Source organism: Rattus norvegicus, chromosome 3 (assembly GCF_021556685.1).
Source record: "Rattus norvegicus strain SHRSP/BbbUtx chromosome 3, alternate assembly SHRSP_T2T, whole genome shotgun sequence".
In the NCBI taxonomy this organism is placed as follows: domain Eukaryota; kingdom Metazoa; phylum Chordata; class Mammalia; order Rodentia; family Muridae; genus Rattus; species Rattus norvegicus.
The window spans coordinates 160,919,158-160,947,077 of NC_141536.1; the positions used below are offsets into that span (position 1 = coordinate 160,919,158).

Below are 27,920 nucleotides of genomic sequence, written 5' to 3' on the forward strand. Positions count from 1 at the left end.
CCACTTCATGATGGTGGTCCAGTTGGCATGACATTTAGCCCTGGGCACCCGCATTTCCAGTCATCTGACATCTATCCCAAGTTGGCCATAAAAGCCTGTTTGTCTAATTCCAAGTCCCCCTCTGGTTGATGGACAGATAGCACTGGAGCACATCCAGCAGGTCAGAAAGGCACGGCGGCTGCCCATGGTGAGCCAGCAGTGAAGAGATGCTCAAAGGATTAGCCATGGACTCCAGGCAGGTGTTATAGTTATACATTTAACAAGTTGCATACATGACAGAACAACATAAAAAGTAGCCTTTAACATCCAGAAACACCTGAGGCAGGTCCCAAGCACAGGCTCTAGAACAGTGGTTGAGGATCTGAACCCCACATGGGCTTCAGAAGGCTTAAAACAGGAGGGCCTTGAATGGGTGTCCCTTAAAAACAGTCTATACAAATCTTTATTTTGACACTAAAAGATTACATATCCATTCCAACAGCTTTTCCAGGCCTGGTGACCCAATAAGTTACACACACACTGGCACTTGGAGGCTAAGACACAGGTGATCACTGGTAATTTCCCACAGAGACCCCCACACCTTGGAGCATAGGCCGGGGGGACAGTTGCAGTGGAACCTTCCTTCCAGATTACATCAGAAAAAGCAGCATGGTTCTTAGGGGCTGGGCAACAGGCGGGGCTTCCTGGGTGCAAGGCCAAGGTCTAGTTGCTCAGCAAGGCACCCTGAGGGCAGCGATGATGGTCTGGGCGGCTTCAATGGGACCTTTCTCACAGTTAGTTGCACAATGCCCATGGCTCCAGATTCCCTAAGACGATTTGCTAGTTGCCTCTTTGCTATTGTGGCCAGTCGGAGGTTTTGAAGAATTAGCTTTGATCCAAGGGTGCTCAAGGACTTCCGCTAGTGTTAGCCTTTGACTTGAGTTGTGTTTTAACAGTCTTGAAATGAGGTCCCTGGCTCCCTCCGTCACAAAGTCAGGGAATGTGAATTCAACCTACAGAATAAATGATAAAAAGAACCGTGGGTCAGAGGTATGCACGAATAAACACCACCCTCGGAAGAAGCCTGACAGCAGCGCTCACCCGTGATATCCTTCTGTAGGTCTCCTGATAAGTGTGTGCCTCAAAAGGAGGCATCCCCACTAGGAACTCATAGCAGAGCACCCCCAGGCTCCAGAGGTCCACCTTCTCGTCATGCATCCGACCTTCAATCATCTCCGGGGGCAGGTAGTCCAGGGTGCCACACAGCGTGGTTCTCCTAAAACAGACAAGGCTGGGGCTGACACAGACATACTACGTGGTGACGTGACATGAGCCCTCCCTATGGCGGGCCAGTGCTCTCAGACAGGTGCCCACCTAAATGGTCAGAGGGAAGCACGTAAGACCACACGCTAGCACCAAACTTCCCCAGACCCATCCAACTCCAGGAGCTCCAGGGAAATCCAGGGAAGTGGCGACTCCTCTCACCCCAGTAACACCACAGAGGCTAACAGGACCGTGAATCCTGGAGGCCAGTCTGGGCTTTGAAGCAAGATGGTATCTCAGAAAACAATGACAAAGCTGCTGTACATACAGTGTTGTTCTGTAAATACACTTTGGGGTTCCACATGCGCTCTCAGTGACGTAACACCACCATTTTAGGCTTGGTGTACTGACTCATACCTGTAATTCCAACATCTGGCAGGATGAGGCAGGAGGATTGACGGAAGTTCAAAGCCAACCTGGGCTACAGCGTGAGATTATTTCATTTATGGGGAGACAGAGAAGTCTTGAAAAGGGAAGAGCCTACAGAATGAAAGCAGCAGCCACGTTTTATGGAGCTTCACCGGGTTCTCCAGTCCTTTGGCTCTATTGGGTTAGGGTCTAAGATTGTATTTTTATTTTACAACGTATGGGTATTTTGCCTGCATGTCTGTCTGTGTACATGGATGTTTATCGTGTCCAAGGAGGCCAGAAAAAGAATGTCAGATCTGGAAATGGAGTTACAGACAGTTGTAAGGCACCATGTGGGTGCTGAGAACTGAATCTAGGTCCTCTGCAAAAGCCTCCAGTGCTCTCAACACCTGAGCCACCTCTCCAGCCCATTTGTTTATTTTTTCAAAGTGTCTTGCTCTGCAGCCCAGACTCTGCTCCAAGCAGGCATTCTCTGGCCCCAGTCTTCTTGCTGCTGGGATCACAGGCGTGAGTGCACCACCATACCCAGCACCGAGTCCTGTTTTTAAGACAATCTTAGCAGACCAGCCCTGAGCTTGAGGTCCCTCCCCACCTCTCAAGTGCTGGGATTAAAGGACACACCAGCACACAGGGCTTGGTTATGTTTCCCTCTTACCTTCTGTTGAGAGGGGTGTGTGTGTGTGTGAGTTCCAATTTTAAAGCAGCTATAAGATTTCATGAACAACTTGAAAAATCAGAGTATGGACTAAATATTAGCTATTTATTAAGAATTGTGCTAACCTCCTTAGAGGTCACAATGGTGGTGAGTGCACAGGGCACAGTACCCTATCGTAGGGATAGCATCTCCATCTTAGGGAGCACACACTGAGACATCATATCGTGATGTCACAACTGACTTTATATGTCCACAGTGTCATCACCAATGTCCAGGGCTCTAGAGTGGGGCTGTGGACCTCTGTGCCGCTGCCGCCACCACCACCACCACTGCATTTTCTATCCATTTCGGTTTTGAAAACAAAAGCTGGAACCAACCAGGAACAGACAGCAGAGGCTACTGTGGGATGGATTCTCAAAGGTGGTCCCCAATAGCCAGGCAGCTAGCTATGATGGGGACTGAACTTGAGGCTGTTGGAATAGCTGACAAGACTCACACCTACGATCTCCCCTGAAACCTGCAAGCTGTCTCTATCCTGTGTCACCACTAGGCAGGCTATAGTCCTGCTTACTCAGACAGCCCTATGACACCTGCAACTCTCACGCTTGTGTCACTGGGTAACAGGCAGCCCGCCCCAGTGCTGCTAGAGATATAAAGCAAGTTCAGGAGAGACAGTCAGACAGACACCCTGACTCAAAAGGAGTCCCCGAAGCTGGCAATGCCTTGACAACAGACACACACTTTAAGACCCCCCCCCATTTGCATGAATTATCAAGGCTATTCAGACCCAACTCTATTCGGAGTTGAAGTGTGCCTACTTTTGAATTGTTGCATTAGATAATGTCTGACTCCACTATAAGGGGAACCTTTATAGCCACTGATTGACCCAGGACACCGGCATCCCCAGAGCTGGCTGCACCCACACCACTGGTGCCAGCTTTGTTCGCCCTCTACCCACACCCCCATCCCTATAAGGTTCAAGTCCCTGCAGTACAGACCCGTTTCTCTTTTAGTTCACTGTCCTCTTCCATTACACTCTAGGGACACTCAGCATCATAAGCCAGAGTGCCAGAGCCCAGGTCACAGAAAGAATTCTATCAGGTCTAGATCGCTCCAATGTTCCTAGTCAGCCAAGACCCTTGGACTAGCATTTAGTTAACAGTGCTCGCCCAACCCCTGGGCTTCTGCTAACCCCAATGCCATACCTGGAAGACGGAGCATGCACAGACCACCCAAAGTCTGCGATCTTCAACTCCCCATTTGAGCCAAGCAGCAGGTTCTCTGGCTTGATGTCTCTGTGGATGACTCTCTTTGAGTGGCAGTAGGACAAAGCATTCGCCAACTCCGTGATGTACTGTTGAGAAAAAGAGCACAGGAGGCTCAGGGGTCAGGCTCATGTAAGGCAGTCGGGCAACTCAAAGCTGATCCAACATAGACTAGTGTGTTTCTTTCCAGGTCTTGAAGCAAAAAAAGGGGTGAGTCTGCATAGCAGATACAGATCGACAGACTCTCTCAGGGCCAAGCTAACACGATGCTTGCACGAGTAATGAAATCTTGAGAGGCAGGGAAGGCACTGGCTGTAAACTGACTTACAGAACTGCACAGCTAGCAATGGAACGCTTCAGCAATCTTTAGACATTTTAACGGCCCTGACCAGGTGCAGACCTTGAGCTCCCGGCCTCCAGATCTGAGGAATCTATTGCCAGCCCCGAGGTCTGCTTTGCATCCCATAGCAGGACACTCAGGATAACTCCGTTAAGTTTTAATCGACATGAAAGGTAAGTACGAAAAGACAGAAAGTGGTGAGCGTTTTCCAGCAAACCCGTCTTTCTATTTGCTTCCTGTGGAGCCTCCCCAGACTTGGGGTGAGGTGGACTTCAGTGGTGGCCACTTACTCAGCATGCACGAACCACCTCAGCTCTAGTGTAACAAGGCATGATTGGCAAAAAACCTTTGCTTTCCCAAAAGGAGAACAAGATCAGGCTTTGGTATTGTTGTTTATGAAGCATCGCTGTCTCAATGCTTTATAAACATTCTTCTCCATCATCCTTCTAATTGCTTTAATAAAGAACCAAACGACCTATGGCAAAGCAGGAAAGGACAGGCGGGACTTCCAGGCAGAGACAGGAACTCAATAAAAGTATTGAGTGTGGGGGGCTCTCGAGTCAGAAGCAGAGGAAGAAACAGGCACCAGGACTGGTTGCATAAGAGGGACGCAGTCGTGCGGCACAACACAGATTAGTAAAAGTGGGCCCGTGTAAGCTGTACAAGCTAGTCAGGAGCAAGCCCAAGCCAAGGCCAAGCTGTATATGATAAAGTCTCCAGACCAGTACTTGGATGACTGGTCAAGACAGTCCAGTGATATGATTTCTTATTAATGGCCAATTAATGGGGGCTGCTGTCAAGTCAGGTGGGCATGATGGCAGCCTTTAATTCCAACATGTAGGAAGCAGACAGGGTTTTAAAAAAAAGTAAACTGCCGTGCTTTAAGGACAAGAAGCCAAAAACCACCTTGAGAAGGGAGGAGGGAAAAGCTCAGACTGGGAGGAGACAACTGCAGGACGGACACACAGGGCAGGAGCTGGGAGAGGGAGAATTCAGACTGGGAGGAGACACCTGCAGGAAGGACACACAGGGCAGGAGCTGGGAGAGGGAGAACTCAGACTGGGAGGAGACACCTGCAGGAAGGACACACAGGACAGGAGCTAAGGGAACTACAACACAACAATGAGGAAGAGATATACAGGCATCTAATGACAAGGCATAAATGGCAAATAGCCAATGTCACATGCCCTGGAAACAACAGACCAACACAGAGAGATGACTACCTGTCAGAAACACTGATGCCCAAAACCATGGCAGCAAGTGCCCGAGGAGTGCTGTGTGGAATGACAAACTGTCACCAAATGGCACAGGCCCACAGTGAGACCCAGGCACACTGGAATGCATAGCAAAGAGAGGCAGTGGGTGCTGCTGGGGTGCAGTGTACAGTGAAGTCCAAAAAGGGGGGTGTCCACAATGTCCCACACACAATGGATGAGCTCAAGACGGACGAATACTGGTCACTAAACACACGCATGATCCTTCTCCCCAGCTGAAGACCTAGAAGCAACAACATCCCAGCAGCGAGAGCTCCCAGGAGTCCTTAGTTCTAGTAACACTCTCCACCAAGGAGCCGAGATCCTTAAGGAAGAAATGGCTGCTTCTAGGACCAGGCCTGCAAGTAAAATGAGGCCAGTACTCGGCACCAGAACAAAGCACACACAGCCAAAAGCCCCGCAGTGGTGGTTTATGTGGAAACCAGGAAGAGCGTCCAGGGACACAATAAAGCAGTGCTGGCCAAACACAAAACAAGTCCTCTGCAGTTCAAGTTACAGACAGGGAAACTGGCTCCCCTTGCAGAGGACCCAGATCCACTTTCCAGCTCCTACATGGGTGCTCACAACCATCTGAAAAACCCTAGTTCAGGGAATCTGACTCCCTGCTCTGGCCTATGGGAACAGAGAAAAAAGCAAGCAAAATATCCACACGGATGACATAAACCTAAAAGACTACAGCAGGAGGGGTCTCCTGTCACACAGCGCCAAATAAGTCACACGCCATGCTCTCCCGGGGAGAGCATGCTTACTGGCTGTGAGAGGCCAGCATGGGAAGGCGGACACTGACTTTAGGTAGAAGGACAAAGGCCACCCAAGAAACTAGCTTACCACCTAGGGAGCATTACATTACAAATGCACAATGGTGACGTGACAAAATCACACTTTAAACCAAGATCTTCTCATACCCACACCCTTTCTGGTCACAAAGAACACAGAAGCTCTCTGAAGAGTGGGCTTTAGCACACCAGTCACGCGCCAGGATCGCTTAGTTATAAAGAAAGTATGAGAAATAAGGTGTGGGAACCAGAAACTGTGTTCAAAAAAACACGCGCGCGCACGCACACGCTAGAGCTCAAGCTCGCCAATAACCGTCTAGAGGCAACTAAGCTGCCTTGACTTTCCTGTTTCAAATATTTGATCCTGTGAAGCCCCTTCTCCGAAGGCAGGCCAACTCCACCATCAAGAAGGCACATTAGGAGAACGAGGGAGGGTGAGCACTTACGGTAGCTGTTCTCTGCTCATCAAACTTGGAGAGTTTTTGAAGCTCTCTATATACTGTTCCAAGGGGCGCGTATTCCAGAATTAAATAAACTCTGGTGGCGTCATGGAAATACCCATACAGCCTGAGGATGTTGGGGTGCCTGCAACAGAAACAACAACTGTGACACCTGGCTTCAGAGCCAGTCCAGCAGGGACTGCTGACCCCTCAAGAAATAAAGACAACAGGTGTCACAGAACACACACGAGGTCTGAACCCAGATCTGAGCCCAGCCAAGAAAAAGACACCTTAACCATCTGCCCACATGGACGTGAAATACAAGCAGATCTTAAACTTAGTTCTCACTGCTCCTTTTAGACATCTTTATTCTTAGTGGGAAGTGTCGGCTGACACCAGTCTCTCTCTGCGTGTTGAGGAGGAAAGTGCTTCTGTGCAGGAGGAGGACAAGCACCCACGGCAGACAGGGTGGCAGTGCGTGGGTGCCAAGTAGCACCACTCACTGCTCCAGTCGGCACCCTGCCAGGTGATGGCAAGCAAGCCAGACAAGCGGAGGACACCAGAGCCTAGGATTGGCACCTGTGTCAAACTTGGAAACACGGAAAGCAAAAAGGGAAAACCAAAGCCACCGATTCATCCAGTCTTTCTCAAATCCCCTCCTGCTGAACAAGCCCAAGCACACTGCTCACTTTAAGCCCTTGAGCAGTGTTTCCTGGGGGCCACATCACCTATGTGTATGGAAATGTCAGATTCAACCATTCCCGTGGTGGCCTGAGGCAAACTGGGTGGGGCGCTGTCCGGCTCCCCAGCTCCTCCCGGGAGGACCACTCACCGCAGGTGGGACTGGATCTCCACTTCTCTCCGGAGCTGGTGCTCCACACCTGCCTTCTCCAGCTGTACTTTAAACAGCACCTTCAGAGCCAGGATGAACTTGCTTTGCTTCTCCCTCGCCAAGTAGACATTTCCAAACTTCCCTTTTCCTAGTGGGCGGCCGATGTCAAAATCTTCCAAAGTCCACTGCCTTCTACAAAGTAATGTGAACAATTAAAATAAGAAATCGCCAACCATGGACCATGAACCTACCTGGTCTGCTCAGACGACATTCAGTTTGTGCCCTCAATGGGCATCGACCCCAAACCCCCAGAATGAGCCACAAACTTCAGAACCCAACTTTCCTAGGACACAGCAGCATTCTGGTCCAGGACAGACTGACTGGCCACCCTCACCACCACAGGACAGCAACAGTCCTGGACAGGACACCCTATCAGGACCATATGGGGACCTCCTCCCAGCATCCCCAGCGGTGCTAACAGACTGTGGGGTGAAGAGTCAGTCTGGTGGGAAACATAGAGCCACTGTCACTGGTGGAAGCAGGGAAGAGACAGCAGGCCATTCCAAACGACTACCCAATCATGTACGAGTTCACGGAATTACAGCATCGTTTACTGTATGGTTTTTCTTGCTACTTTTTAAATTTTAACAAAAATTTTATATGAAAAAAATAATTAGGGAAATAAAACGAACTAATTCTGAGCCCCTGGCAGGTTTGATGATGGCGTGAAGATTAGTGGACCACAGCCAGATGAGTGTTCTGGTGGGAGAGAAAGCAAGCTTACTTTTTTGAGTCTTCAGTTTTCTGGATGGATGTCTGTTCCTTTTCAGAATTATTTCCTATAGAAAATAAGTTAAAATACTGTTTTTAGAGCAACTAAATAAAATTCTTTTGAAAAAGAAAAGAGAAAATCTATGAAGAGACGAATCTTAGAATGAGTCCATAGTGGGTCATGGCGGCGCTCACCTCAGGAGGCAGAAGCGCCAGCCAGGGCTACACAGTTACATAGTGAGACCTTGTCTCAAAAAACAAAACAACCAAAACCAAAACAAAGAACAAAAAACCCCCGACAACAACAAAACATGAACACAGACAGACAGACAGACAACCATCATCACCAAAATGCTAAACCTGGGCTCTCGGCTTCCTCACAGCGAAAACTACTAAAGCATGAGCCATACCCCGACTCCCGCCGCACACTCAGGGTCTCAGGATCTAGAGTGGACATGAGGTGAGCAGGTCCTCCCTCCCAGCCCTTCCTCAGGAAGAGCTTCCACACGGAGAGCAGCAGCAGCCCCATGCACAGCTGCCACTGTCACCGTCTCCACCTGCTGCCTCAGATGACTTTATCAACGTGGGAACAAACACAAGCAATCACCCTCCTTCCAAAGCCAGAGGAAAATAGAAGCCTCTAAGTCAAGAGCATGCACCACAGCCTACACCACAGGGACCACAGGTGCCGCCCACGCGAGAGACTTAGACAGCTCCACTCAGGCTTTGGGAACGCAGGTCCAAACTGGTTTCCCCTTCATGATTCATTATCTCCACTCACGTCATAACATCACCACTGCTGGGGGTCAGGACCTTGACCTCTGCAGGATAGTTCATCATCCTCTAAACCCCAAGATTGTGTTACTTACTGGGAAAAACAAGTGTCTAGCTGTGATGTGGCTCACTCCTCCTTAGCACATGCCTTTAATGCCAAACAATGAAGGTAAAGTTAGTTTGCAGCCATGTTTGAAAATGATGTCTGAGTGACAATGACGAATCAGAGAAAGACTTGACAGAATAGGATCTGCCCAATTCTCATGAGAAGAGACAGGAAAGGGAAGCTACTTGAGAGAGAAAGGGAGGGGGAGGGAGAGGTAGAGAGAGAGGGAAGAGGCAGTTTACTGGGACAGTTCTACAGAGAGCAAACAAGCTAGACACAGGTGAAGACAGACAGAAAAAGCTGAGAATGAAAAACCAGAAGATTAGAACATTAGTATGAGGCCAAGCAGAGCAATTCAGTAAGAAACTGAGAGAAGCCAGATGGAGTCAGTCAGCTTGAAGAGGAGTTGGAGGCAGAACAGCAGAGTTAAATCAACCAAGAGAGTTCAGAGAGAGCTAGAAGGTAAGCTTATTCAGCAGGAAGCCTCAGAGGCTGCAGGCCTAGATTAGACTGTACAGAGGCTAGAAGCTTCCAGGAGCAGGCCTAGGTTAGCAGACAGAGCCTCCAAGACAACAACAATTACTTCAGGTGAATAAAAGTTACTCTTCTTACAATGACCCCAAAATATGATTCAAAACCAGAAGCCACCCAAAATACACTCCAGCCTACTGTTTCAGACATCAGAATGGACGGTAGAGTGACAGTGGGCCAGCTGAGGGGGATTTGAGGGCAGCACAGGCTTCCCTCATCTCCATCTTCTCCTCTGCCCTCCACACTTGGTGCGTCTCTCCCTCGCTGACGCTCAGGATACTACACAAGCTTCAGCCATCTGCCCCTCCGGTTTCCTGTTTTGTGACTGGATTTAAGTGAGTTTCCTACAGACTGTCTGTCTGCCTTGGCCTATTTGTACACACTGTTCTACTTCCCCATGAGGCCGGGCCTAACTTCTCTCCCTTCTTACACAACCACAGCTCTCTCCTGCCAACCCACCTCTCCGGTCTTATCGTACAATGGTCTGGCATCTGCTCCCTAAACAGAGTGGCAGATCACCCATACCTCTCCTTTCTGGAGTTGTCCTGGGATAAGTTAACAAATGAGTTGTAGCCCCTTCTGTGTAAGTGAGTCAGTACCTGGCTGTCTACACGCAGTGACTACAAGGGTTGAGAGAATGCAGGTCAAGGCTATCGCAGAGGCTCTGCCCACACCACCATCAGCCGAACGATCACAATCAACACCCAACATCAGCCCTGTGCTAGCACAGCCACAGTCACCTTCGGGGCTTGGTCTCTGTATTGCATATTATTATGGTTGCTGTACCATTGGAGGCTTTCTACATTATGATTCTTTTTATGTCTTCCTGAGAAAAACTATGCCTGAGCCTTTTTAGGAAAATCCTAAACTTAACTTTACCTGGCCACTGTTTGGAAGTCTTCCTTATGCCCTGGAGATCACTAAGCATAGATAAGCAGAGCTAGATGAGGCCATTACTCCCGGAATCTGCCTGGGGTCTCTGCCCCTAAGCAAACTCAAGCAGCACAATTGATACAGGGCAAACAGAGGGAACTGACGAACTCTGACCAACCAGGAGAACAGGTCAGATTCAAGGTCTCTTTAGTATAGGCTTAGAGGTCTCTAAAAATGTGGCTTGAAAATAGGGGGTCATACAGGGTACACTCCTGAAGGATCAAACTCAGTAAAGAGATACACTGACTGAAATGGGCTCTTCCTGCTTCATAGTGTAGATGATGAAACATATAACAAAGTCAGGTGTTAGTATCTGCTGCCCAGAGACTGGGTCAGGTGTCTTCTCTTCTCTGGAGTCCTTTCCAACAGCAAACACTGCCATCTTAAAAGCAGTCTGTCATACAACAAATGTGTTTGCTTTGGAGGTGACATTCTTAGATTCTCTAAGTTGGAGTTACAGGCTTAGTAATAATAAGAATCTGTTCTGTTTGCTTATATTTTCTAATTATGACTGAACTTGTAACCCTGGGCATGTAAGGAAACGTTCCTCTGACCACCTCCCCTGGCCAACTCCGACCTGCTCTGCCAGCTGTGTCAGGAAGGCCCCTCTGACTCTCTCCTTTTAGGAAGGCCCCTCTGACTCTCCTCTCCTGTCAGGATGGTCCCTCTGACTCTCCTCTCCTTTTAGGAAGGCCCCTCTGACTCTCCTCTCCTTTTAGGAAGGCCCCTCTGACTCTCCTCTCCTGTCAGGAAGGTCCCTCTGACTCTCCTCTCCTTTTAGGAAGGTCCCTCTGACTCTCCTCTCCTTTTAGGAAGGTCCCTCTGACTCTCCTCTCCTGTCAGGAAGGCCCCTCTGACTCTCCTCTCCATGCTGGGCACAGTTCCAGGCAGTGCCATCTGAGTTCAGCCTCCCTCCCAGGCCCTGGGGACCCAGCAATGGCACCTGCATTCCCAGCACTGGAGGAGCCCAGACACACCATTATACTTGAGCATGCACGGACACCCATCTCATTCTTTTCCTCCTCCTCAACAAACATGGTAGAGAGACCAGGACATCAAGGATAAACGCCAATCTATGCATTTGATCATCCAGTGCAGTGACAACCCCACTTACCCGAGGCCGCAGGCTGTGGCTGCTCACTCTTCTGGGGGTTACTCAGCCGGGAAGCAGGTCGAGGACCGCTGGCAGCCGGCAACTGCTTGAGCACTGGCTTCTGACCTGCGACAGGTTTCTGTGCTTGTGGAGGGACACGCTGGGAGTTGGAGGGACACAGGACCCGCTGGGCCTGGCCACTGCTCGCTGATCCTGGGTGCTGAGAAGGAATCTGCTCAGTCACCAAGACTCGTTTCGGACCGAAGGGAACAGTGGACTGAGATGGAGAGAAGACAGGGAAAGTGGCCTTCAGGAAAGGCTGATGGTAACGAGAACCAAGTTTCCTTTGCAGTCTAACAAAACTCAGTAATACATGGAAATGGGGGGCGGGGGTGACTGAACAGGTAGCAGTACTGACTGCCCTCTCAGAGGCTCTGGATTGGTTCCCAGCACCCACATGGTGACTCACAACCATCTGTTACTCCAGATCCAGGAGACCTGACCCCCTCTTCTGGCTTCCTCAAGTCCCAGGCACACGCATGCACGCAAACACTCACCCACACCAGACATAAATATATAAATAACTCTCTTTAATAAATAAAGTAAAAGGGAGGAGGCTGAAGCTACGTTAATGTGCGTGTGCCCTAGGGAGGGCTTGGCCGACTCAAGCCCTGCTTCCTTAACCTCACGCGGGAATAAGCTCCGGTAAATCGATGGAAACCCCAAACACCTGTAAGCCCAGAGGCCGGGGAGCTGGCAACCTGTAACCCAGTACTTGAGGCTGAGGCAGGAGGAGCACTGAGTTCTGAGGCAAACGCCTCCACTGTGATGAAACTTCCTATCAAATCGTGCTTGAGGCTGAGGCAGGAGGAGCACTGAGTTCTGAGGCAAACGCCTCCACTGTGATGAAACTTCCTATCAAATCATGCTTGAGGCTGAGGCAGGAGGAGCACTGAGTTCTGAGGCAAACGCCTCCACTGTGATGAAACTTCCTATCAAATCATGCTTGAGGCTGAGGCAGGAGGAGCACTGAGTTCTGAGGCAAACGCCTCCACTGTGATGAAACTTCCTATCAAATCGTGCTTGAGGCTGAGGCAGGAGGAGCACTGAGTTCTGAGGCAAACGCCTCCACTGTGATGAAACTTCCTATCAAATCGTGCGGTGATTTTATGCTTAGGAAAAAGGATGGAACTGGCGACTGATCGCCCTCAAGCGATTTTGCAGAACAGTCTAAATGTAAGGTTGTGCTGGGTTTCCGTGGCTTATGACCATCATCACAGTTCGTTAAACTCCCTGGGTTTCCCTTTCAGAGTACGTATTTGACAAAGTCTCACTGTGTAATACTGACCAGTCCCAGACTCACGCCTGGCACTATCTCAGTCTGCTCGCTGCTCTCTCCTAAAATGTTGGATTAAAGGTGTGCCCACTGAGCCTCACCCAACAGAAATATTTTAGGAAGTAATCTCCAAAACTAAAATGCATAGAATCTATTGAGTTTTCCATAGAAAACAAGGACAAAGAAGAAGCAAGTGTAGGCACCTAGAGAAGCAATCACTACCCCACTGGATTACCTGTGAAGACTCTGTCAGTCTCAACTCTTAAGGTCCACGCTCATCACACTCAGAGAAACTGAGACTTCCTCCTCCTTAAATGAGAGCCTCAGGATTCACCATGAGCTCAGAGGACATGAGGTTCCAGGGCAAAGGCATCTCCCACAGAAACAGAGGCTCAGGAAGCCTCCAGGCACGGTCAAGAAGAGCCCTCCAGTTCCCACCCAAAGCCACAGCGGGAAGAACGCGATTGTCAGAACAACATGCTCAGGAGCGGTCCGGCTTTGCTCAGTGACTAAGGTCTTACAGCCAAGCCCGAGGACCTGTGGTAGAGCCCAGACCCACAGGACAGAGACCCCCTCCAGCCTTGCTCTCTGACCTCCACAGTGGCATATGCATGGGTGCACACAAACAAAGTACACATCACTTAAAAAGTACAATTGTGGGGCTGGGGATTTAGCTCAGTGGTAGAGCGCTTACCTAGGAAGCGCAAGGCCCTGGGTTCGATCCCCAGCTCCAAAAAAAAGAAACAAAGAAAAAAAAAAAAAAGTACAATTGTAGGGGCTGGAAAGATGGCTCAGCCATTAAGAGTCCTGGCTACTCTTCCAGAGGTTCTAGGTTCAATTCCCAGCCACAACACGGCAACTCACAACCACCTGTGATGCGATGCCCTCTTCTGGTGTGCACGAAGATACTCATTTTCATAAAATAAATAACTTTTTAAAATGCAATTGTGAATGCAGGGAATTCTACTTACCTTGACAGGCCTAGAGACACAGTTTTCTTTACATCTGTCCATGTCACCTGAAGAGAGACACAAGAGCCTTTTGTTTAAAAGGAGCCACCTGCTCTGAAGTGTTTGTCACACTCAGCAGTCACGGCTCCCTGACAGACAGGCCTCTGCACCGCACACCCTTTGTCATAGCCGGAGACAAGCAAACTGACAAGAGATGAGCGGATGCCATTGCCTGATACATTCCCTGTGCATCCCCGAGGCCCTTCCCTCCCACACTCCCTGCATCGTGCCACCCCCTCTCCTCCTCTTCCCTCTTGGGCCTCTTCTTTCTGCTTTAGTATACCATGTTCAGCATCACAGGCTGCTTGGAAGACCTCCTACTTAAAAAGCCCCATTTATACCACAGCTGCCGCAGGCCATGGTCCTACCTTGGAGCAGCAAAGGTCCAGAACTACCTACCTAAGCCTCTCTCCCTCCCAAGCCTAGTCCCGTTGGGCCTTTGAAACCACACTGTGTTGCCAGTCTCTCAGCTTCCCCCACTGTTGTACCCCGCTGCACACTCGCATTCCTGTGGAACAGGTTTCTCTATCACCTTGCTAGCTGTCTTTTCCTACCCTCATGGCTTGGCCTCATTTCTCCCAAGTCCAAGTCCACCTTGCATCTACACCCAATGACCTTGACAGTTCCGTTCAGCTCAAAGATGGACTACAAGTAAGAAAATTGCTCATGCCTCGGCAGGCTGGGCTCGGAAGACTAGGCAGGAGGCAGAAGCCTTAAGCAAAGGACCGTAGTTTGCAGCTACCTCACCAGAAGCCTGTTAGGAAATGGAGCTCCTGGGCCCAAGGCCAGCTTTAATAAACAGCCCTGCATTTTAGCTTTCCCATGACAGCTACACCGGAGTCGAGAATTCTAACAGATTTCTATTTCCTGTATCTGCAGTAGAGCCAGGATTTTGTTTGTTAGGTTTGGATTTTTTTATTTATTTATTTGGTTTGGTTTTTTGTTGTTGTTTTTTAAGACAGAGTCTCCCTGTGTAGTCCTGTCTGTTCTGGAACTCACTATGTAGACCAGGCTGGCCTTGAACTCACTCCACCTGCCTCTGCCTCCTAGATACTGGGATTAAAAGAATGCGAGACCACACCTAACCTTAGGTTTATGGTTGAGACAGAATTTCCTGGATCCCAGGCTGGCCTTGAACATGCTAAACGGTGGAGATTACTTTGAACTCCTGCTCCTCTGCCTGCGGTACCTCAGTGCTGGGATTACAAATTCATCGCCATCCTCAATGTATGAAGTGCTGGGGAGGGGACCCAGGACGTGCTAGGACCTTACTAACTGAACTACACTCCCAGACAGGCTCCACTTTTGAGACACTGTAGCGGAGAGACTGGCCTCAGATTCAAGGTTATCCTTCTGCCTCAGACTGCTGAGGCACACTTGGGGTGTTTGTGTGTGGTAGGAGTTGGGGGGATATTGAGTCTGGGTCCTATGTAGTTTAGGCTGGGTTTTTGGACCTACTGTGTAGCTGAGGATGACCTTTGACTTCTGAGCCTGCCTCCACCATCTTACTGTTGGAATAAACAGCGGGAAGGGGGTCATGAAGGCAGTGCTGGGGTCAAGCTTTGGGCTTCTGGGATACTCTACAAATTGGGCTTTAACGGGTCTAAGGTGCGAACCAGACCCTCAAATAGTCCCGACATAAACTGCTCAGAAGGCTGCGGTGAGAGCAGCACCAGTCCTGGGCACTCTACGAGGGAACTCCCGTTCATCTGCGGACTCGATTCGACCTAGACTCCGACTCTCCACCCGAAGCAGTCCTCACTAAGCCGCAGTTCCCGCGTCCACCATCAGTTTGCAAATTACTCGGTTAGCTGGCGGTCTGGGTCCCCATTCCCACAAAAGCCTAAACCCAAGCCAGGAAAAAAGCCGTCTGGGTCTTTCTTAAACGGAATGCAAACCCACTAAGACAGTCCATTACCCCGATGCCACTCAACCTTCCCCTTCGGTTTGCAGCAACCAAGCTCGTCCTCACCAACCGGGTCCCCTTCCTACTCACAGGCAAGAACCTGCTTCCGACCGAAGTCTCCAAGCGATCCCGGTAGCTCAGCCGTTACAATTCAAAGGTTCTCCTTTTAAAATAGGAGTTAAACCCTCTCCTCCGAGAGCTGATTGGCTATAGCCGGAGCGACGCCGTTCTGTGATTGGCTCACCCTGAACGCGACTACGGGAAGCTCGTTCCTTGCCGTAGCTGGGCGCAGGCGCACTGAGCTGTCGGAGCCCGGAAGTGGTGCACCAACGGCCTGTCCGATCTACGGCCGTTCTATCGCCCGCCGTGCTCTCCAAGGATCGGGCGTTTGCCGGTCACTCACAGTCCTTTGGATTCAAGGCTGTCGCGGAGGTGATCAGCTCGGAGAAGGTGAATGAGCGTCTCGAACGTGCCAGTGAGTAAGATGGCGAGAAGGGCAGGCTTGCGAGTGAGCGGGGACTTGCTCGGCGCTCGGCTGCATGCCCTTTGCACGTGCGCACTGAGTGTGCACTCAGAGCGATCGATCGGGCACGATTCGCGCCTCCATTTTTCTAGAAGAGAGCGGGAGACCGAGACCCTGATCAGCGGGTACGGGGTCGAGGGGTCGAAAGGGGACGGGATAGTGCGGTTGGCTAGGGTCTGTAGTGGATCACGTGAAGGACCGGGGCTAGCGGAGAGGATAGCGAGAGGCCGTTCGCCCCATGTCCGTGTCCTAGAGTTGCCCGGCCTGGCCTGCACCCCGGGTCTCAAAGGGCCTCGGTCCCGGTGGGTCCCTGCCTTGCGCCCTGAGCAGGAGTGGTCGCGCGGCTTCTCTCTGGGCCTCCTACATTCCCGGGTGTTAGCTTCCCGGGGTCAGGCTCCTCCTGTCTCGTGCCTCGGTGTCCAGTCCGCGAAGGATATAAATAGATCTATGCCCCATTGGAAGTTCAGTAGGGAGTTAAGTAAAGGCTCAACATCCTCCCCACCCCGTTTTCCTTAAATGTCGTGATAAAAGTTCTGGGCTCCGGAGTGTGCTGGCCCCTCCTCAACTTTTGGGGACTGACTTTAGCTTGAACGGGTGCCCTAGATTCTTCGAACTCATTTCACCCTATGTTGTATCCCAATGCCTTATGCAAGGGTAGATTTGTATACACTTATTTCTAATGTGCACGAATATATTGAATAGCTTCGTTTCGCGGTCGAATGCTAATTAAGTGCTTGACATCGTATCTGGCGGTAGGAACTGCCTGGTGTTATTGTTAAGGACTCTGGTCAGCACGATGCTGGGTGGCCTTGCTAGTCTTCTTATTTTAAATTGAACCTAGGGTATCTGTCAGCAAACACTTAACTCTTGGCTGTATCTCTAGGCTACCTTCTTGCTTGATGTCCCCAGACATCTATATTCAAGCATCTAACCACACATATACTTACCAAATTATCTACCCGGGTTGATTAAGAAACCATCATCTTCAGTTCTGTTTAATTTTCATGGACTGGTGAGCCTAGATCCTCCCAAATAAAACTTAAGAGCACAATGTTCAGATTTTTGCATTTCTTATTTGTTTTGATGGTAGTCATTTGTGTGTGTGTGTGTCTGTGTGTGTGATAGGGTCTCACTATGTAGTCCTGCCTGGCCTGTGACTACCTATGTAGACCAGGTTGGTCTCAAAATCACAGGGATCTCCTTGTCTCTTAGTCCCAAGTGCTGGGACTAAAGACGTGGGTGGGGCAGGCATTTGACACATTTAAGCAGTTTTACCTTAGGATCTTCCCAAAGCGTCGAACTTAGCTTATTTTTCATTTTGTGATCCTCCTTTGTTTTTTGGTTTGTTTTTTTTTGTTTGTTTTGTTTTTGTTTTTTCGGAGCTGGGGACCAAACCCAGGGCCTTGCGCTTGCTAGGCAAGTGCTCTACCACTGAGCCAAATCCCCAACCCCCTCCTTTGTTTTTTTATGATGTATTTGTGTGTTCGTGTACTGCCTCATCAAGTTGCATGATTATAATAATAAGCTCGGTTGCCTAGATTTACATTCCGGCTGGTGTGAAGTGGTCCAGGCATCCGACAAAACATAGCTATCAGCCTGTTGTGGGTGCCGCTGCTCACAGAAGAGTCAGGGGTAGCAGCAGAATAAAAGTTGCAGGTGGGTAGTTAGCAGCGAAGGACAAATGGTTGGGGATTCTAGCAGATCCATCAGTGACACTATTTGAAAAGTTTGATTAACCTCCAGTGACTTGGGTAACAGCTGAAGAACCTGAACTGAGAGAAGCAAGCAGACTGAGGTGTGTGCTTAGGCCTAGGAGGCGTGCCTCTGCCTTTCACCAGTGCTGGTTTTCCTTGCAGCAGTCAGGGGAACTGTCATCCTCTTGTGCAGAATGTACAGAACCAAAGTGGGCCTGAAGGACCGCCAGCAGCTCTACAAGCTGATCATCAGCCAGCTGCTCTATGACGGATACATTAGCATCGCCAATGGCCTCATCAACGAGATCAAGCCACAGTCGGTGTGTGCGCCCTCGGAGCAGCTCCTGCACCTCATCAAGCTAGGTAAAGCCTGGTGTGTTCACCCAGACCTCAGCACGAGGTTTGGCTTGCGCACTGGTCCAGGGCAGTTTCTGCGGTTACTCCTGTGTGCTGTCAGTGCCGGTGTGTGCGGAAGACAGTGGTGGGTACTGAAAGGGCGAGTGAAGACGGGGGATAAGCTGCTTCTCGGGCAGTCATACCCACATGCTGGGCACTCCCCTCGGGGCCCAGTTCAGGACTCTTGGCACACTGGCCCCTCGCCCCTCTAGTTATCCTGCCACCCCCGTGCTCCTTTGCTTGGTCACTCTGCCACAGCGCACCATTCCTTTCTTAACAGACAGTGTCGGAAGCTTGCCTTGTTCTTTGACTTAGTGCCACACATTCTTCACCTTCCTGCTCTGTACTCACCAGCTAGACCAGACCAGAATAGAATGTCTGTTGATCTCAGGATCGAGGGTTAACCTCTGATACCTGGCAAAATAATGAGCAAAGCATCCTGGGGCTCCAACTTCCTGCTACCTGCCCCCAAAGATTCTCTCACACACACACACACACACACACACACACACACACACACACACGCACGCACACACACACACACGCACACACACGCCTTAAGCAGCGCAGCCGCTGGGCCACTCCCTAACCTTACTAAATTCTATATTCTACCTTGGCTGTCTCTGCCTCCCCATCCCCACCTTCTCTCTCTTCCCTCAGTCAGGAATCCTAAAAGTCCCAACTCTGTCCTGCCCAGCCATTGGCTGCCAGCATCTTAGTGTCTTACAATTGGACACTCCTGTAAGCAGTTTTGGGGACCCAAATCAGCATAAGCCAAACCCACTACCGATACCTGCTTTACTGCCCCAGTCCCTGCAGGCACACATTACGCCCAGCAGTTACGGGAAGTCTGTTTTGTTTCAGATTCTTCCAGTCTGCTCCCTGCTCTCAGCAAGTGATCATCAGCACACGCACACAGTCAGGACACATGCGCGTAGTGAGAGGTGCTTTAAGACTTTAATCCTAGATAGTCTTTTTTTTTTTTTTTTTTTTTTTTTTTGGTTCTTTTTTTCGGAGCTGGGGACCGAACCCAGGGCCTTGCGCTTCCTAGGTAAGTGCTCTGCCACTGAGCCAAATCCCCAGCCCCCTAGATAGTCTTAAAAGTGAAGGGGCTGGGGATTTAGCTCAGTGGTAGAGCGCTTGCCTAGCAACCGCAAGGCCCTGGGTTCGGTCCCCAGCTCCGGGAAAAAAAAAAAAAAAAAAAGAAAAAGTGTAAGTGTTGGACTGGAGAGATGGCTCAGTGGTTAAGAGCACCGACTGCTCTTCCAGAGGTCCTGAGTTCAACTCCCAGCAACCACATGGTGGCTCACAACCATCTGTAATGGGATCTGATGCCCTGGTCTAACACACAGGATATATGCAGATAGAGCACACATATACATAAAATAAATAAGTGACCGTTTTTTTTTTAATATATGATGTTAAAGCAATATAATGTTGAAGACTCGTCCTAATGGGTTTTATTTTAAATTTTTAAACAACCAAGCAAGTCCCAAGTTACAGTTGAGGCCTGCTTTTGTTTTGAAAAGCAAGAATTTATGCATGGGCCGAGGCCACAAAAGTTCTTTGAGTGTTTTGATTTCTCCTGTCCCAGTCACCGTTATTGCTTACGTGACGTGTGAGGCTATGTTTGAATCCAGCCCGTTCTTGTTTGTTATGAAGGATGGCTTTTATTCTTTACTCTGTTTTGTTAGTCGTATGTTTGGGATTTTCCCGACACGTGTGCTGTAGTGGGTGCGCAGAAGGTGGAGGCCAGCACATCCCAGGACAAGAAGGGCACACAGTTTGTGAGCTGCCATGTGGATGCCGAGAACTGAGCTGGCTCCTGTGGAGGAGCAGCCAGTGCTCTTAACTGCCGGGCACCTCTCCAGCCTCTGGGTTGGGTTTTGGGGGGGTTATTTTTTATTTTATGTGTGTGTGTGTTTTGTCTACATGTATGTGCATATACCATATGTGTAACTGGTGCCCACCAAGGCTAGAAAAGGTCTCCTAGGACTGGTATGGATGGGTGGTTGTGAGTCACCATGTGGATGATGGGAACTGAACCAAGGGACAAGTACTCTGAACCCTTGAGCCATCTTTCCAGCCTCTTTGTTTTGTTTTGAAGACAAGGTTTCACTACATAGCCCTGGGTAGCCTGGAACTGAAATTATGTAGACCAGGCTGGCCTCTGCTCAGCCTGCCTCTGCCTCCCGTGAGTGTTGGGATTAAAGGGGGGCACCATCATACCCGGCTTTTGCTTGCAGTAGGATTCCATGTCTCCTCTCCTCTCCTCAGTATGTAAGTGAGGTGGGTCTTAAACTCAAAAATCCTCCTACCTCAGACTCCTAAATTCTGGCATCACGAGCTTCTGTCATAACACCAACAAACGTACTGTTCGTGAACTTCATTATACTTCAATTAAGCATGGCATTCTTTAGAAATATTTCACTCATGTGAGCAGTATAGCAACGCCCACCAAAGCTGCCACTGACTGGTCAGAGCCCCAAGGATGAGCAGTCAGGGCGTGAGGCATGGGGTTGTACTCAACACCACAAAATAAGCCAAGAGCCATTTGCATTGACCGCCTCGCCGCTGTTTTCACTGCATTTTGTTGTCGTGTTAAACATTGAATGGCTGTGGAAGTGTAAATTCCCTCTCCCAACTCACACACGGACAGGGCTCACGACCCATCCAGCACTTGGTGGTCATTTGGTCGTTGCTGGACGTCGTTTCACTTCCGCTCCAGAGCAGATCGTTGCATTTAGCAGGTTTTCTCATTCTCTTCATCTTGATTCCTTAGGGATGGAGAACGATGACACTGCAGTTCAGTATGCCATTGGTCGCTCTGACACGGTTGCCCCTGGCACAGGGATTGACCTGGAGTTTGATGCAGACGTCCAAACAATGTCACCCGAGGCTTCGGAGTATGAAACCTGTTATGTCACCTCCCACAAAGGCCCATGCCGAGTGGCCACCTACAGCAGAGATGGGCAGTTGATAGCCACAGGGTCTGCGGATGCTTCCATCAAGATACTGGACACAGAGAGGATGCTGGCCAAGAGCGCCATGCCCATCGAGGTACTGTTCCCACCCACTGCTGCTCCAGACAGCACGGCTGTGGTCACCAGCTCGGGTTTGCCTGTGGGACTGTGGGCTTGGACTGAGTGCCTCTGTGCCTTGAGCATCTGTCGTTCCTTTTCTTGTTGGTCCAGGTCATGATGAATGAGACTGCACAACAGAACATGGAGAACCACCCAGTGATCCGAACTCTTTACGACCATGTGGATGAAGTCACGTGTCTCGCTTTTCACCCAACAGAACAGATCCTGGCCTCCGGCTCAAGGGATTATACTCTAAAATTGTTTGATTATTCCAAACCCTCTGCAAAAAGAGCCTTTAAATACATTCAGGTTAGATATACCGGGGAGCACGTTTTAGATACAGTATTTTATGGCTGTTTTCTTAGGTTCAGATATTTTTTCCAAGTGGTCTCAGTGATTAGCCCTATGTGACACTTAGATGCCATTGGTGTCAGGGTCACTGGCTGTCCTTTGCCTATGCAAGACTGCAGATGAGTTGGGTATGGTGGATCACACTGTGATCCCAACACTCAGGACTGTCACAAGTTCAAGGCCAACCTGCTGCATAATCAGTTCCTTGCCAGCTTGAGCCATAGAGAGAGACCCTGGCTCAAAGGGGGTTTGAGGATGGGTCACTTTTACAACACTGGGATCAAGCTCAGGACTGGGAAAAAAAAAACAACCAAAATGGGGGTGAGAGGTAGTGGTGGAAAGGGAGACAAAAGAAAACCCTGCCTTCCCTAAAAGTGCCTTTTAGCCACCGACGTGCTCAGTAAAAGTAACCTAGGCCTGGTCCTGGAAGCTTCTAGCCTCCATACAGCCTAATCCAGGCCCAGAATGCCTAGCCTCTGGTACGTACGGCCACATAAGCTCTCCCTCTCTGGCTGGCTGGTTCAGCGCCTCTCCATGCTGACTGACTCAACCTGGCTTCTCTTGATTGCTCCTGAACTGCGCTGCTTGGCTTCTTACTAACTAACTTTGGCAATCTGTTCTAATTTTCTGGTTCCTTCTTGTTCTCTCTTCACCCTGTCTCTCTAATAAGATTCTCCCCGTAAAACTGCCTTCTCTCTGTGCACTGCCCCCAAGTAGCTTTCCTGTTCTCTTCCCATGAACATTGGGCATCTCCTATCTCTGATACATTCTGTCAGATCCTTCTCTCATTCAGCACTTTGCCTGCCCCTCAATTAGACAGCACTTTCAAACATGGCTGCTTCCTTCTACAAACTAACTTTACCTTCCTTGTGTGGGATTAAAGGTGTGTGCTAAGGGTCTGTGTGTATTCCAGCCAGAGGAACTGCAGGCGCTAAGGTGAGCTGCGCCACAGCTGGAAACAGGTTCTCCCAGTAAAGAGCACAGTCTCGGGGTTCACGGTGTGATCAGCCTACAAAAGGACCAGGTGGGGTGTTGATCATCTGAGGAAAGCAGCACGTGTCCCCTGCCTGGTCTGTTGCAGAAATACTCATGGTTCAGAAGCAGCTTCTGACCCTCATCCTCTGGGTTTTCCTTAGAAGTCCCTAGAGCAGATTGCGGGAGCTTTTGTTCATCTTCTGTGGCTGTGTGAGCGGAGCTGCCTTAGTCCATTTGCAAGGCCATCTGATTTCACCCCGTGTTCATTTGCAAGTGAATTCCTGCCTGGTTTTAGGAATGTGTGATCAGTAACTAGTTCCAGAAAGAACCGGTTTGCTGCATCCCAGGAAGTGCGATTGTCGCTCTGCCCCTGCGCTCAGTCGTGCGTGTGCCTGACCCGTGCCTTGTCCGTGCTTCTGTCCGCAGGAAGCTGAGATGCTGCGCTCCATCTCGTTCCACCCTTCTGGAGACTTCATCCTGGTCGGGACCCAGCATCCCACGCTTCGCCTCTATGACATCAACACCTTCCAGTGTTTCGTCTCCTGCAATCCCCAAGACCAGCACACCGACGCCATCTGCTCTGTCAACTATAACCCTAGTGCCAACATGTATGTCACTGGCAGCAAGGACGGCTGCATCAAGCTGTGGGACGGCGTCTCCAATCGCTGCATCACAACCTTTGAGAAAGCTCACGACGGGGCAGAAGTCTGTTCTGCCATTTTCTCCAAGAATTCCAAGTACATCCTCTCAAGTGGAAAAGACTCTGTAGCTAAACTCTGGGAAATATCCACGGGACGGACACTGGTGAGGTACACAGGTGCGTGAGAAGGTGATGGTGGGTTTCTCGGGAATCACACTGTCGAGGGCGGAGATGCACTGGAGGAAAGGGGTTTGGGAATGGCTTTGGCCCACCCCGAGGCCAGTGTCCATATGTGAAGTAGACCCTCAGACGAGAAGACAAGCTCAGTTCCCCACTCGTTCCTGCTAGTTTATAGGTTGTAGGGATTGTGCCCGGGCTTTTTATGGTGATTGTTTGAGTTGGCCACGTGCAGCCCTGCGTTCAGGTCTGGGTACAGTGAGTGCTGACTCCTGCTGAGCTTAATCTGTTCCATAGCAGCTGAGAGTGGGGTTGGATAGAAAACCTGGGGTATCTCCCCTGCCTTCCTCCTGAAAGGTGTTTGTGGCTGACTCAGAGCGTACAGAAGACACCAGTGTCTAAGGAGCTGAGTTAGCGTCCTGGAGAGGGACATGGACGAGCTGGTGACATCCAGGCCACTAGGGTGCAGCACAGTTCCTCTGTGTGGCACAGGCTGCTTGCCACAAGGGCCACTTCTGTTATTTTACATGATGTCATTTTGGAAAACCTCTTAGAACCAAGTTCTGCTTGCCTGCAGAAGTGTTCAGAGCGAATGCCAGCTTTTAGTTTACAAGTGACACCCTTGCTTCCCAGGGGTCAGCACGCCCAGACAGACATGCTCAAGAGTGAGGATGCTAGCAGCATAGGTTGCTTATTTGAGGAGGGCGTTGTAATTTTGCTTTTGTTTTCCAAAGGAACATACAGACACATCCCTTATTTCCTAATTCCTAAGTCAGCACCCTGACAGTCAGGGTGTGAGGGTTTCCCTTCTGGTTTTAAGACACACTTAGAAAGCAGAGTGTCCTTGCAATGGCGACAGAGGAAGGAACCGAGGAAGACGTTGGATGCGCCAAGGTCAGGGTGCACAGGGCAGTGGTCAGAGTCTGTAGATGGGGGCCGTCAGTGAAAAAGATGAGCCCAGTTTTACAGGGGGAAAAAGTCAAAATTTGCGGTATTTTGCAAGAGAAATTAAAGGGGACAGTTAGTTATCAAATGACTGGCCTTAAACTCTGTAAACTCTGGAAATAGAATTGGCAGTGTGTTTCTTGGCTCATCAAACTCTACAACTCGAGGGACTGTGTTTTATTGGAGAAAATTTGAAAAAGTCAGCCTTTTTACTGATGTGTCGTTTGGTAAATATTTCGGAAAGGTAATTGTCATGTCAAATGTTTAAATATATGTGTTTTGTCACAGTCTTAGAAAGGTAAGTACCTGTACATGCACACAGAATGGTATCTGTCGGCATCACTGAGAGTCACTGAAACAGGAATATACATGCAACTGCAGAAGCCAGAGTACTGCAGGGCATGGAGCGCTCTGCCCTGCACCCGTGGCCACATGCAGCCTTTGCAGAGAACCACTCATTTGTCGTATGTTTTAATCCTCAGCACCCTAAAGGGTAGACACTAGAGAGCTGAGAGAGGACCATCTACCCAAGGCCACAGCTCCTTAGGAGTGCACACCCCGCTAACCATGAAGGATGTGTCTTTGCTCTGTCGTCATGTTCCTCTTACTCTACAGCACGCTTGCTCCCAGTGAAAATAGTGTGTGATTTCTGGTTTCTTCAATTGGAAGTGTGTGTGTGTGTGCAGTGCGTGGGTATTTGGGAGGCCATCTACCAAAGTGCAGCCTCAGTAAGTCAGGGGATGCCCTGGCTGTCCTAGTCTTTTCTTTTTTTTCTTTTAAGATTGACTGACTGACTGACTGTTATGTAATGTACATGAGTACACTGCAGCTGTCTTCAGACACACCAGAAGAGGGCATTGGATCCCACTGCAGAGTTGTGGTTGCTGGAAATTGAACTCAAGACCTCTGGAAGAGCAGTCAGTGCTCTCAACCACTGAGCCATCTCTCCAGCCCTGTCTTAATCTTTTATGCATTGCTTTAAACATGAAGTGTCTGTTCACAGTCATGAAATGATAAGCCTTCCTTTTGAAAGGTGTGTGTTCATGCGGTTTGTCCCAGTAAGTCTGAATGTTAGGAGATAGCGATGTGTACCAAGGATTTCACACAGCGTTGTTCAGTGGCTACAGCTGTGTGCCCACAGCAAGAGAATCACTAGTGATGGCAGACAGGGCCAAGCACTGTGGGGTTGACCTCTGTCAGAGAGAAGTGGTGTGTCACAGGTCGGTGTTGGCCTGCACCAGAGTGAACAGGCCTAGGGTGCTAGGCCTGAAGGAGACTGTGGGCATGGCGCTAGAGCACTGTGAGGGCGTGGGCTGCCCCTTTATCCACAGGCTAACTAACATGCTGGTTTATGTGACAGGCGCAGGGCTGAGTGGACGGCAAGTGCACCGGACACAGGCTGTGTTCAACCACACTGAGGACTATATTTTGCTGCCGGACGAAAGGACCATCAGCCTGTGCTGCTGGGACTCTAGGACAGCTGAGCGCAGGAACCTGCTGTCCCTGGGCCACAACAACATTGTGCGCTGTATAGTGCACTCCCCGACCAACCCTGGCTTCATGACGTGCAGCGACGACTTCCGAGCTCGGTTCTGGTACCGGAGGTCCACCACTGACTGAACTGGCCCCGCTCTGGGGTTCTTGTCTCAGGACTCTGCCCTCCTCCCTGTCCTGCCACCGGCTGCGGAAGTCAGCAACTTGCACCATCTGTGGCGGGTGTGTGGCCGCCCAGCTCCTGCCTTGGATTTGTGGTGGAAGCTCTTTTTTACCTTGGTGTAGAATCGTGGTGGGAAAAGTCGGAAACAGATCTGTGCAGCTGTCCTGTCACAGTGATTTTGGTGTGGTCTTCACCAGCTTAGCGAGTGCAGGGCTTGGCACGGCCTTCAACTCTCGTGCCTGGAGAAGGACAGAATATGGAAGTACTTCCTGGGCCTCGGGTCACACTTGTCTCCTCCTATGCTGTCCCTCCCCTTCTGTATTTTCTTTCCAGATGCATTTTGGCACACAAGGAGGGCCACATCTCTGAGGACCTGGGTCCCATGTGGAACCACCTTGCAGGGATCCCAGTCCCTTCCTGAGGTGACATCATCGTCCTGGTAATAAAGCTCAGATGCACAACCTCACTGTTCCTCCTCCTTCCCGTCAAATCAAACGAAGGCTCCTGGCCTCCCGTCTTCCATCCTGCAGCATCCTCTGGGTACCAGCTGTACTTGCTGGTAGGATCCAGAACTGGCCTGCAAGCCCTGTGGAGCAGGAGCCAGCCTGGGCTACATTAGCCCCCTTTTCACACCTTAATCCCAGCTCTTGAGAGGCAGAGGCAGGTGGTTCTCTGTGAGATCCTAGCCTGGTCTAAATAGTGAGCTCCAGGGCAGCCAGGGCTACACAGTGAAGCCTTGTCTCAGAAAGAGGAGGGAATGATCCGATCTACTCAGTTCAAGCCACCAGAGCCCACTGTCCCCAGCCGAGGGTGCAGGAGGGTGCAGGGGCCTCACTCTTGGAAGGTTGCTGCAGCACCCACGTCTGGTACATTTTTCTCTCTTGAAGTGTTTGGGAAGCTGGCAGTATTCTCTCTGTGTTAAGTCCCATGTAGGCGGCCCAGCCCTGCATGACCCACTTACTAACAAAGTCTGCTTCCTGTTTCTCCTGAAGAGGAATCAGGAGCTGGGCAGAAGTACCTGGAAATGGTGTGAGGTCACCAATTAAGCAGTGACCAGGCCCCAGTAAGTCAGTCCCGAGTTGTGAGAACTTCGGCATAAAAGGTCTGTCCCAGCCTCACCACTGGGTTTATGGTTGTAGGCGTAAAGAGCTGTATTTCTGTCCGCAATAAGTGTTAACTGACACTTTTATTTTACATTCTGACTTTCAGGTATTTGATCCTGGCTACCCATAGGTTATAAGAAAGCTGATGGACAGGGACAGGGACAACCCGTTCTGTCTAGGCAAGCTTTGCTCTTCTTCCTCTAGAGTCCCTGTTGCTCTCTGGCTATGACACTACAGAGCAGACTTGTCACCTCTGTTCCCACCCACACTCCCAGCACAAGATGCCAGGGTGCTGCAGTCACTTGTGAATTAAAATGATGCCACTTCGTGCAGCCTCTGCTGGGCTGGTCTCAAGGGCCGGGAGTTTCAGGGCTGACAGGTGCAGGACGGAGATGCTCTTCTGTTTCCAAAACAGTTTCCTCCTCTCTCGCTGCCTTCCTCTCTCCTTCCTTTTAAAAGCCGCATTAACGTTTGAGCTGGTGTACATGTCGAGAGTATCACACAGACTCATTCTCCTCACAGAACATCCCGCTAATTGTACCACATAACACCCTGGCATTGAATGAAGAATTTATATCTGGTCAGGATAACCTTCTATGTTGTTTTTTAAAGATGTGATTTCTAAAATAAATTTTTTATATCACAGCAATGTAAAGGTAGTTT

At 50.0% G+C, this 27,920-nt stretch overlaps 2 protein-coding genes across 12 annotated transcripts; one reads left to right on the top strand and one right to left on the bottom strand.

Moving 5' to 3' along the window:
• Positions 1 to 237: 237 nt before the first annotated feature.
• On the bottom strand, positions 238 to 16,223 carry Aurka (aurora kinase A). Of its 3 annotated transcripts, none has more exons than XM_087649929.1 (9): positions 15,958 to 16,223; positions 13,769 to 13,815; positions 11,483 to 11,738; positions 8,038 to 8,092; positions 7,254 to 7,445; positions 6,428 to 6,566; positions 3,532 to 3,680; positions 1,081 to 1,255; positions 238 to 992 (listed from the first exon to the last, which is right to left on the bottom strand). In XM_087649929.1, the coding sequence occupies exons 2-9, from the start codon at positions 13,808 to 13,810 to the stop codon at positions 807 to 809; spliced, it is 1,194 nt and encodes a 397-aa protein (XP_087506055.1). In that variant the 5' UTR covers positions 13,811 to 13,815; positions 15,958 to 16,223; the 3' UTR covers positions 238 to 806.
• Cstf1 (cleavage stimulation factor subunit 1) lies at positions 16,002 to 27,906 on the top strand. Of its 9 annotated transcripts, none has more exon segments than NM_001415876.1 (6): positions 16,002 to 16,188; positions 18,096 to 18,293; positions 21,109 to 21,386; positions 21,521 to 21,718; positions 23,162 to 23,552; positions 25,858 to 27,906. In NM_001415876.1, coding segments are annotated over 5 exon segments (1,296 nt in total). In that variant the 5' UTR covers positions 16,002 to 16,188; positions 18,096 to 18,124; the 3' UTR covers positions 26,118 to 27,906.
• The last annotated feature ends 14 nt before the right edge of the window (positions 27,907 to 27,920 follow it).

Excerpts from the sequence above, each read along its gene's own strand:
- Cstf1 (XM_087652419.1), top strand. The coding sequence starts at position 18,125 with ATGTACAGAACCAAAGTGGGCCTGAAGGACCGCCAGCAGCTCTACAAG. Across the intron at positions 21,387-21,520 it reads AGAGCGCCATGCCCATCGAG|GTCATGATGAATGAGACTGC; the intron begins GTACTGTTCCCA and ends TTGTTGGTCCAG. Across the intron at positions 21,719-23,161 it reads GAGCCTTTAAATACATTCAG|GAAGCTGAGATGCTGCGCTC; the intron begins GTTAGATATACC and ends TTCTGTCCGCAG.
- Aurka (XM_087649929.1), bottom strand. The coding sequence starts at position 13,810 with ATGGACAGATGTAAAGAAAACTGTGTCTCTAGGCCTGTCAAG. Across the intron at positions 11,739-13,768 it reads GTGTCTCTAGGCCTGTCAAG|TCCACTGTTCCCTTCGGTCC; the intron begins GTAAGTAGAATT and ends TCTCCATCTCAG. Across the intron at positions 1,256-3,531 it reads GTGCATGCTCCGTCTTCCAG|GAGAACCACGCTGTGTGGCA; the intron begins GTATGGCATTGG and ends TGTCTGTTTTAG.